This window comes from Daucus carota, chromosome 9 (genome assembly GCF_001625215.2).
Source record: "Daucus carota subsp. sativus chromosome 9, DH1 v3.0, whole genome shotgun sequence".
Classification (NCBI taxonomy): Eukaryota; Viridiplantae; Streptophyta; class Magnoliopsida; order Apiales; family Apiaceae; genus Daucus; species Daucus carota.
In genome coordinates, this window is record NC_030389.2 from 28,268,370 (window position 1) to 28,280,585 (window position 12,216).

At 31.3% G+C, this 12,216-nt stretch overlaps 1 protein-coding gene across 1 annotated transcript; it reads right to left on the reverse strand.

Annotated features, from left to right (window-relative positions):
• Window positions 1-5,190: 5,190 nt before the first annotated feature.
• On the reverse strand, window positions 5,191-5,733 carry LOC135149554 (AT-hook motif nuclear-localized protein 28-like). The gene has a single exon (XM_064085298.1). It carries the CDS (start codon window positions 5,731-5,733, stop codon window positions 5,191-5,193), a length of 543 nt encoding a protein of 180 aa, XP_063941368.1.
• Between the last annotated feature and the right edge of the window lie 6,483 nt (window positions 5,734-12,216).

The window sequence follows — 12,216 nt, forward strand, 5'->3', positions numbered from 1 at the left end:
TTAGTAACTACCTTGATAGAGGGTGCATTTGCTGCCTACAGGGAGATGTAACAACCCCAAATTATAAAATACTTATAATTATAATTTAATAACTTTATTGTTTAATTGGCTTGAGTAATAATTAAATTAACATTATTACTCTTTGATTAAAGTTATAGCGACGCAAGAAATATTTAATAAATTATTTAGATATTATTTATAAAAGTACCGTGACGAGGAAATAAAAAGTGCAGGCCATAATAATTTTATTATTATTATTTATGACATTACGAGATACACAATTATATATATATATAGAGAGAGAAAGAGAGTAGCTAATTGGATTATTTCAAAACTAATAACGGTAGCGACAAATCTAAGTATTTAGATAGTCGCACAGCAGAAATTATTTCTTTCATTTACTCAATAGAGCAATTATAAATTGTCATTAAAATTATTTATTTATTTTTTTTGCTAGTTGATTGAGTGGAACTCCCGACCTCCCGCAAGGGGGACAAGAGCTCTACCACCATACCAACACTTTGTTGGCAAAATTATTTATTACAGCTATTAAATAGTATGACTAAATAGTGAAAAGTGAGTATTATTATAAATAAATAATAGACGGGGGAAAAGAAATAATTGTGTTCGATAACCATATAATCAGAAATAATTTTTATTTTTCTAAAGGGATTTAACCAAATATACAAGTTTTGCAATCAAGGACAAATGTTAGGACATAAATAAAACTAGTTGTCCTTGGAAGCAATTTATAAAAATTTGTATTATAAAAAGGCTAGTAAATAGTAATTAACTTACAACTCTAAGTTTAGAGAGAGAAATTGGGGAAGAAAATTTAGAGAGAGAGAAAATTAGGAATTTGAGAAAAAGAAGGACATTCAAAAGAGAAGATATTGGAAAAATCACAACCCTAATTAAGGTGAGATTTATCATCTTCCCTATGTAATTTATGTATAAAGAATATAATTGATACTTATATTTATGTTCAAACGGCCCAAGAGGAATGGTCAAGATTAACATTCATGGTTGTTTCTTTGATGAACTTATCCCTGACGGCAATATTTTTGATATTTGTGAAGTAATAAGAAATAGCAAAGGCAAAATTCTGTGGATGTTGTGTCGTTCTTTGGACATTTGAAATAAAAGGGTTAACAAATATCACGCAATGATGAAAAGTTGTAAGAGAGCTTTTATTGAGAATTGGGAGCATTACATCCTAAAATTCGATTATTTGGATCCCTTTTGAGAATGGAGGAACTCAACATTGTAAGCTGGAGTTCATCCTGATCATGCAAGCATTGTGCAGGAGCACAAGGAAGACAAGAACTTTGAAATAGAAATCACGCTCGTTGGGCCGGAATCAGGTGTGGCTACTTATTTGGTTTTTGTGATAGCTTAGTCTTTCGGAAGGGTATTTGAGTTGTGGAGTTTAGACATGGGTCTTTTGCTGAAGCTACGGTTCATGGCAATTTACGAGGCGGATTTGTACCCAAAGATTATTAACGCGGATGATGCTTCCATTCTTGATGAAGTCAATATTTTAGCTGATATGTGATGGTGATTCACAAATAAATTTTTTTTGGCATTACTTCTAGTTACTCTTGCAGTAGTCAGGATCTTTGCTTCTGTGGGCTTCTTCAGGATTAGAGGTTTTTATTGGCTATTTTGTAATGCTGTTAAGTTGGGTCCCAAGTTTGTATAATCTAATTTTTTATTTTGATTTGTTTTCAGTTTGCTTTTATTTCCAACAAAAGGACCGGCTTGCTAGGCCCAGGACCGGTCCTTAAGAAGGCCAAGCCTTCTTTTAGATTAACCGGACCAGGCCTTTTTAATAATCGGGCCATAAATCATGGAATATGATGGACTGCAACAGGCTTGATAGTCCAGCCTAAGCTAACCAGGCTTTGACGTGGGCTTTTCTTTTATAAACCAGTTATATACATTTCACTCTAAAACAAATTATATACAGTCTTCCTCCTCGTAACTCCTTTCTTTCTCTCATCATCTCTCCCCATAGAACCGTCTTTACATTGACACTATTTATGTTGTATGTCTTGTGTATAAAAGTTGATGATTAAGGTCCAAATCTTGCGTAAAAATCTCTTTTTTACTAAATTTTAGAAGGTAGCTAATAAGTTAACTATGTTTTGTGGAGGAAAAAAGTGGGGGAAAGGACAAGAAATGGAAGCTATGGAGGAGCTCATATGGTGATTTGGTGTCATCAGCTTGGAAGGGGTTTAAAGGAAATCAATATCATAGATCTCTTACTTACTCGGACGGTTCAGATTCACCATCGCTTGCTTATGGTAGTGATCCTGCTTTCACCGCTGCTATTGCTACTGTAGTTAGAGCTCATCCTAAAGATTTCAAGGTTGTTAGGAAAGAATGGGCTTGCTATTCAGATTCAAACAGCGTTTCGTGGAGTTCTGATAATTTGGGTTTATGTTATTTTCATAATCTAATTAGCTCTATAGAACTACTTTTATATTTTGTTTGTTGTACTTTAGGTCCTCATCATCATTTTAAGTTGATTTTGATCGTTATGGTATACAAATCAATATGCAAATATGCAGATTCATCGGGTTTTTGTCTAGGCTAAACAAGCTTTTACGTGGACGGATTGCCCAGCTTTATCTGGGCTTTTACCTAAGCTGGGCCAGATTATTTTTCGGGTCAGGCCGGGTCATGTTTTTATTGCAAAATTAGGGTCTTGTAAGAATTTGCAGGCCGGTCTTAGACGGGTTTCTTATATCCAAGCTTTATCGGGCTTTTTGAGTCCGTTCTTTTTGTTCAGCTCTAGTTTTGGCTTCTTGATGGTAAGCGGTGTAAAAATTTTAAACCATGCTAATCTTTGTATATTTATTATAAATGAGAGTAAAATAAATTGTAGAATATATTATCGATATGTAAAAAAACACGAGAGAAAAGATTATTCATTCACATTAATAAAATTTTGAATTATGATATTATGTTTATATGTTAATTATTTTATAAAATTACACATGAAGTTTATGTTAATAATTTATTTTTGTTTATACATAATTTTAGATAATTTTCTATGTTTATCCATTTAAATAATTATAATATTCATCCTTAATATAGAAAATATAATGTTAATTATTGTTTTTTTTATAATTACTTATGTTATTATTTTAAGTTATTATAATTTTCAAAACATATATTGTGATTAGTATTTTAAATCTCATATTTTGACGGTATTATATTGTGATAGTTTTCTTAAGAATTTGTTAAATTTTTTTAATTAGGATCTTAATTAGTGAACTTATAGCCATACTATATAGCATTAAACGTCTATTTTTAAAAAAATATAGTGCTTATTGTAGATCAACTTTCATTTTAATAGATTAAATATAAATTTAAAATAGTATTATGTAAGAAATATTAAAAAAAAATAGTGTGACATTAGTCCTGGTTTTGAGGTTTTGAGGAGTGACCTCAGTTTAGGTAGTAATCCCAATTACCACATCATCCTTGTCTAGAAATGCTTCGTGTTCCCGCACCAGATGTAGCTCGGTTGAAGCTGGATTAAGAAATAGACTAATTTGTTATACCAATATTGTGAATTTATATTGTCGGCTATACCTAACAAACACCTATTAATTTATAAATGGATGTTACATTGTTACATTGTCAACTAAACCTAACATTAAGCGATAACTAAACCTAATGATAAGAGGTATGGTTATTACACAAATGTACGATAATAAAGATTGTTTTTTTACTCAACTATCACTTGGACTAGCGTTTTTTGAATTTTTACTTTTTTAATATTTATTTTAATTTTGGATAATTTATATTATTTATATTTATACTGAACTATTAGTGTTCAGTATTTATTTAAAATATTATTTATAATAAATGACTATTTTTCCTTCTAAAATAATTTAAACTATAAATTTTTTATGAAATTAATTGCTATTAATAGCTTAATGAAAATAATTCTATAAATTATTACTAACATATAATATAACCGAAGTTTTAGAATCGAAATATAAAAATGTAAAATAATCAATAAATGATTTCACATTCAATTCCAAATTTATAAATAATATAAGATACAAATCATTAAATAATGTATAAAAATTTCGTAATCATATAATTTTATTATAAGTGCGAGTAAAATGAAAAATAACAAAAAATTTAAATATTGGAGATCAAAAATAATTCATTCACATCGATAGAATTCTAAAACATGAAATTATGTCAATATATTTATTTTCTTTATAGATTACACATGAAATTTATGTTGATATGTTATTTTTGTTCATACCGAATTTAAGATAAGTTATCTATTTAAACGATTATAAAAGATATATCTTAATTCTTATTCTCTTATTTTATTTCATACCGAATTTAAGATAATAAGAGTAGTGTCTATGTTAATGCTAGTTTTGACGAGTGGTGTGTTAATATTAGGTTTAGGTATCCGTAGGAATTTTTTGTATCTGGTTTGCGCAAACTTCGTACAAAATTATGTCATTAAACCTAACATTAACCTTGTCGATCATTACACAAGACAAGGATCAATATAAATTATCTTTGTTTGCTCAACTATCACCAATTACTACACTTCAGATATATAACCATGCCATATCAATGTGTACAAACATTTTACTCAATTTTGTACATGTAATATTAGCCTTTAATATTTCAATAGGTGATAACATTGCAACTGTATTTTACACATTGGTTTCAATATGTACTATGATAAAATATTGTTAATGAGTAAAGAAAAACAAAATCAGATTAGAGGTCAGAGATGTGGTCTACAACGCAAACATATTTTAATATAAAATTTTCACAATAAATTTATACTTTCAAGTGTGTTGACTTTGCAGTATTTTTTTGATTTGTCATATTTATATAATGAGAAGTAATTCTCAAAACAATCACAGATATATCTTAATTCTTATTCTCTTATTTTATTTCACTGAATTTATATAATTTATAATAATATTTTCTGTGTGTTCAGCAAATGAAATAAACATATACATTGAAACAATAAAGTGGTGCCTACTCGAGAAGTGTAAATTTACGAGAGAAGGTTTTCAAGTATATCAGGACAAAATATTTGAAAATGATTTATTTCAACTAAATAGTTTATCAGAGTACATAGCCAACAAATCTCTTGTATTGCAGAACAACACTGGAGAAAATAGAACTGAAACATCAGGCGTTTTTAGAAACAGCAAGAACAAGCGTAACAGTACTTGCTGCTTTCATGTGAGACAGAATTCGTCCCCCCATAACATTACCCTTATCATCTACAAATTGAACATGGAAAAAACTAATAATGTTTCCAGAAGCAGCATTTGAACCACGGTAAGTCCCCGAAAATGAAATTATGTGATAGCATGTAGAACTGCACAGCGGACGGATTGCACCGGGTGAATAGGCAACATCGACATCAGAAATGAGTCCATGGCCAGTAAGCACAGTTACAAAAAGCCCGAAATGCAGTGCAAATTGCACCACACAACTTATGACATCAAATCCACTAGGGATTTCCAGAATGACTGGTTTGTTGATGCCATTCATCGACTCACTGTTGGTCGTTAAAGACCCATCAGAATTGAAAGAAAATTGAGGGGCTCCTCCATGTCTCCCTGGAGCTGCAGATGGTGAGCTTGTATCCTTGGACTTGGGTTCCTCGTGATTTTCTTCCGGGAGAAGTGCGGACGGGGATCCATCACATTTTCTTGAATTACTCATGACTGCGAAAATGTTTATTTTTTTGCTAAATAAGTGCGAAAATGTTATTACTGCAGAACTGAAGAATAAAATAGATAAGTATATATAGCATGTTGCACCCGGAGGCCAGCAATTAATAGATATCATTTATTCAATAAAATATCTGTGATTTGATTTTATTCATAGGGACAATCTTTTGGATTTTATTTTGATACATAAAATCTTTCCACTGATTGATTGATGGAAGAGATATATATGCTAAATTCATACTCCCTCCGTCTAACTCATTTCTATACAGTTTTCTTTTTGGATGTCCCATTATTTCTATACATTTCAAAAATAGTAACTTTTTATGATATAAAACACTATTACACCCACTCATTTCTTCCGCTATCTCCATTCTATAATAATAACACTATTACACCCACTACTTTCTTTCATTATCACAAATCTATTATTAAAAATATATGGATCCCACCACTTTACCTACTTTTCATCTAATTTTACTCATTTTTTTACATTTTTTCTTGGTCTCTGTGTCCCAACCAAATATATACAATTGGTTGGGACGGAGAGAGTAGTAAATAATTTATGAATTTTTATAGATTATTATAACTTATTTTAATTTTATGCAAAATCCGGTGGAGTTGAACTAAAGTATCGGTATATATGATGCATATCCTAAAGAATTTGAATATCCTCAGTCAAAATCTCGTAGATTATACTCGAGAAAAAAATAACAATGATGAAAATAGTGTATTTGATACCCACCCCAAGAATTCAAATAAACTGCATTAAAATCTCGTAGATAATGCTCGAGAAAAGAATATAATAATGGAGAACATCGTATATTTGATACCCATCCCAATGAATTCAAGTATGCTCTGTCAAAATTTTATATATAGACTATACTTAAGGGAAAAAAAATAACAATGAAGAAAATCATATTTCATGCTCATCCTAAAAATCAAGTACTCCCTACGTTTCAAAATACATGTCCACTTTAGAAAAAAAAATTGTTTCAAAATACTTGTCCACTTCAACTTTTAATGTAAATTCATATTTCCAAAATCAACTCTTCTTCACATATTTCTAATTTATATTTCCAAGATCAACCATACACCACATATTATGTTCAATTAATGACTTAATACCCATCTTTTTTCTCAAAATTCACTTTTTTTAAACTATGTGATTTTTAGAAAGTGGACATATAATTTGAAACGGAGGGAGTATACTCTATCAAAATCTTATAGATTGTGCATGTTTGGACTATGGCTTCTGGCTTCTTTTGATAAAAAACCGACTTCTACTTTTTTTGACCCGTTTGTGTAAAAAGCTCACAAGCACTTAAAAGAAGCTGAGAATGCTGCTAGCTTTTGTTTCAGAATTTCTACTTCTTTCCCAAACAGTTATAGGTCTTAATTTACTTCTCACTTCTAATGAACTTCTTTACTTTAAGAAATAAGCACTTTTTTAAGTATTGGAGAAAATCATATATCTGATTCCCACCACAAAGATTTTAAGTATACTCTGTCAAAATCTTGTAGATTACGTTCAAGAAAAGAAAACTAATAATAAAGAAATTAATATTATATTTGATGCCCATCCCAAAAAATTCAAAAATAAACTATCAAAATCTCATAGATTATGCTCGAGAAAAGAAAATTAAAAACATGTTGGAAAGAGTCGAACACGGGTTTCTTGCAACAAAACAACAAAACTCGTACCAACTATGATGCATAAAAATTAACAATTAAATGACTATATATTATCTAGTATTTTTTCATGTCTAGGGGGCATGGAGCCCTCTGCATCCCTGAGATTAATGAAAATATTAAGTATAATAATAAATTCTTAATTCAAAATCTCATGAATTTTCTAAATATTATTAAAAACATAATATACACTAGTAAAGTTTTCATGATGCTGGTGCCGAGGAACTCCATGATTGATTTTTATAAGTGCTGTTAGCGTCATGGGATTCAACATACAGGTTAAAAATACTCATTCAATGATAGTCAAGACCTGATATGGAAGATGATCAAGATTTGATGAGTGACATCAACTCTAAAAGCGCACAGCTCATCAGTATCTAAAGGATGATCAAAATTGTTGTTCATCAGGATATGGAAGTTGGTCAGTAATAAAAGATATCTGTAAGTCTACACTACTAAAATCATGGGTTTATACTACATTAAACACTGTTTTATATATATATAGAGAGAGAGTTAAGTTCTATGGAGTACATAAAAACATTGGAGTATTGGAGTATTGGAGTACAAATCATAATAACATAAAAACATTGGAGTATTGGAGTATTGGAGTACAAATCATAATTTATATATATAGGGTTGAGTTCAAATCAGAACCTATACTAAAATTAGAACTCAGGACGGTAGACATCCGTCAGATTTATTTAAAATCTTTGGCTATGATCTAAATGGCATTTTTATTAAATCATTTAATATCTTCCCTCATTAAAGCACACATTATATTTTACATTATATTAGGTAATAAATTATATATCATATCTCACTATTTCAGGAAATATATTACATATGATATAATTATAGTATACCATTACAGTATATCTAAGTAATAGATAAAAATATCAAATCAATTCATAAATATACTATGGTATACCATTGCATTGCAGTATATTTAAGTTACAGATAAAATAATGAATTCACTAATTATTTCATTTTGGCTTATATCGTGTTTCTGAATTGAATCTATTATTTTATCTATTATTTACATATATTGCAATGGTATATACTATGGTTATGTTATTTTTGTATTAGTTCGACAATAGTGCAAGAGTATAATTTATGATATACTGCAATATTATTTTTTTGTTTTAATGAATATATGACATAAAAAGATATATTTTTTATATATTTTTAAATATATTAAAAATGATATATTGAATATATTGGTATATTGTAATTTATATGTTCCTCAATAATAGTATTATATAATTAAAAACATATAGGAAATAATTTATTTACAAAATAGAGTATACTGCAGCAATATATAATAATTATAATTAAAACTAAAACTAGTTATGGTAGGTAAGTCATTTAGTTAATGGTCATAAATATGTACATATTTAATGCATATAGTACTTCGGAATTAAATGTAATTTCAATCTCAACCATATAATATACTTAGATCTAATGGTTCTTAGCCAGTTCTAAGTTCTAACAATAATTTGGTTCTATCTCGAACCTGACCATATATTATATATATATATATATATATATATATATATATAATCAACAATTTTTATTGTCGAGTTGTTGCACAGTTGGGATTTTCTACTATATACTTTAGTGATTTGCGCTTTGCATATTAGTGATTTGTGCTGTATAAATTAGTGAGTATCACTTTAGAAATTGGTGAAACAACGAGTACAAAATGAAACCGGGTGACAGTGACAACGGGATAGGCTGTGGTTTCAGGCGACGGAGGTGAGGCTGGAGGTGACGGTGGTGAAGGTGGAGGGGATGGTGGAGGTTGGGTGGATTTAGTGGTGATAGAAATAATGGATGTGGTGGTTATGGAGGGGGTGGGCAACATGGAGGTGGAGGTGATGGCGGAAGAGAAGGTGAAGGAGGCGGAGTTGGGGTTGGTGGAGATGGAGATGGAGTTGGGGTTGGTGGAGATGGATATTTTTCATTAACTGAGGGAGCCCAACATAACTTCCACAACCATTTCACCCTTTAAAAAAAGTTTCAGCAATGCAAAATAGATAATATGCTGCAAGAAACTTATTCGATAAATGAAATAACCATGACAACTACAAATATCTTTTAGAAGTTAAATTGGGTAAAAGACTTGAAAATAACACATTTTTCTTAACAATCAGGCAATAATGCTTTATTTCTTTCGGAGTGGACATGTCCAAGCATTATGTCCAACAATATGCCCTCATATGCCACATCCTTTGTTACGACTTGTGTTTGGATTCTGTACAACAACATCTGAATGAGGTTGTGGACCGACAAACTTGTCAATTGTTGCTTCCTTGTGTGTCACTAATTCTTTCATGTCAACTTTCATCGCCTGGATATGTGTGCGCATCTTACATACCGCGCTCTTATCAAAACCAGAGGGTTGATTTTCGGCATTCTTTGTCCAACGTGTGTTAATAAAAGCTAGTGAATATTAGAAACACCACATTGATGCAAACTTGCAAACGCATGTCTGCATAAGTAACCTCTCCGGACATAGAATTTGCACTCGCAATTCACATCGTGATCAGCAAGTCTCACAGTAACCTAAAATTATATAGAAAATTGTATATCATCATGTTTTATAAAAAAATTCCATAAACTAACTGACTTAAAAAAACAACGTACCTCAAACAATCTTCCCTTTAATAATGCATCTTTTATTTTAAATTGTTTAACGCCTTCAATAAGACTAACTTCATCAATGCTTGTATGGTACCACGCCGATTCTATTTCTTCCCTGACTCGGTAGTACAGTTGACGTGTATATATTTTTGCAGCATCTATTTCAATCTTCAACTCGGTGGCAGGTATTGGAACGGATATTGAGAGCTGGTTATTATCTTCAAATAAATGACGTTGTTTCTCAGTTGCACTTTCATATTTAGAGAAGAACTCAAGCAAAGTATCCCCACTCTTGTGAAAATGTTTAAAGTAGAAGTTTGAGCTCCCTGAACGTGACGTTGTTCTAAGCAAGCCAGCCATTGCAACATTATTAAAATAAGCAGGGATCCATTCTTTGCGGATGACATGCATATCAGTAAGCCAGTCATTATCACCCAAATCGTATTCATCAATAACAGACGTCCAACCTTCTTCAAATTATTGAAGTGATAAGTGATCAGCCCAGACTAAAGACTTCATTTTAGCCATGAAAATTTTATCAGAAGCTAAGGATGGACGAATCTTAGAAAATTTAGAAAATATTAGTGCACTAATCAATATTTATTGAGTGAATAAAAATCAAAATTTTATATATGAAACTACCTTGCTAAACAATTTATTCATAATGTGCCACATACAATAACGATGTATGGTTTCGGGCCAAACCAGCGAAACAACCTTATTTATTCCAAGGCATTGATCTGTTATGACGCATGGAGGAATATGATCCATGCATTTGGTAAAAGCATCCAACGCCCACTTAATGTTGGTATGATCTTCTTTCTCAACCAGTGCAGCAGCAAATGTCACATTGCTCCAGTGATTATCAACACCTATAAAAGGAATAAATACCATGCAATATCTGGAAAAAAAATCTACAAATTTGATCAGGCAATGGTGTATGACATAGATTATATGGGGTCCTACTGCAGCACACATGCACATAAAACATAAATTTTGACAACTAGAAAAATGACTAAACAAAATTTTCACCTACTTGTTTGTACGATAGGTTGGATCAAAGGACAGATTATCTCCAAATATGCTATAGTTACGTTTACCAATAGCATCAGCCCAAAAAAGACCAGTTAAGTGACCATCATTGTCTTGTTTATACTCATAATAAAATGTTTTCTTTTGACGTCACATATTTCCCACTAAACTTGTCAAGTATCATGTCTGCATCATGTGGACCGATACGAGCCCTCATGTCGCGCTTAAAATTTTTAAAATCTGTGGATGTAGCACATACATTCTCATACGAACCAACCATTCTTTCATTATATTATAAGTTCTAACTGGACCAATATTTTCCCGAGAAAAGTCAGAAATCAAGTTCTGATGACAGAAATTCAATTTCCTACTACATCTCAAGAACTGTTTACCGGAGGCGGAAGCTAATGCGTGATTGTGATCCTCAACGAAATATGATACAACATAACCACTGAGACCGGCATATTTTACTTTGATCATAGCATTACAATCACACCTACGTGAACTTGTCCTTCGACGTTTAATGGGCTTCTCAGCAACAACTTCAGATGTTGTTTGCTTATTTTTGTCATACGTACCAGCCCAACTACATTCTATGTACTTGAGAATGAGTGTACCATCAGGAGCATGTTTGGCAGAACTCTTGCGCACATCAAATCCACATAAACGTCCATATTCTCGGTAGAACTCATATGCAACATCAACAGTGGGAAAAGCCCTATCTACATGCGGCTTATACTTTTCATCGCATTTGGGTGTAAAATACTCACGACCACCAGGGGACGTATATTCTAACGCTTCAAAATGGATTGGCTCCTCAAGTATATTTCCATTCTTTGCGAATTGTTTGTCAATAATTGGTGAATGATGTGCCGCACCTGAAAGTAAAAAAATTACATCACGATCTTACATGTATGGAAGTGCATAAAATTAATCATAATTTCAGCATATGTATGCAGCACACGTCTGTTGCAGCACATGGAAACGTGTGAACAAAATTCTTGTACAAAACAACACCAATATAGTGTAAATGTGTAGTAGTACCTGAATCGACATGAGTAGACTCCATGCTGGGTTCAAAATTCTCCATAATTTGTAAAACCAGTAGTAT

What these genes read in the sequence shown, in the direction of transcription:
- LOC135149554 (XM_064085298.1), bottom strand. Translation starts at nt 5,733, where the DNA reads ATGAGTAATTCAAGAAAATGTGATGGATCCCCGTCCGCACTTCTCCCG.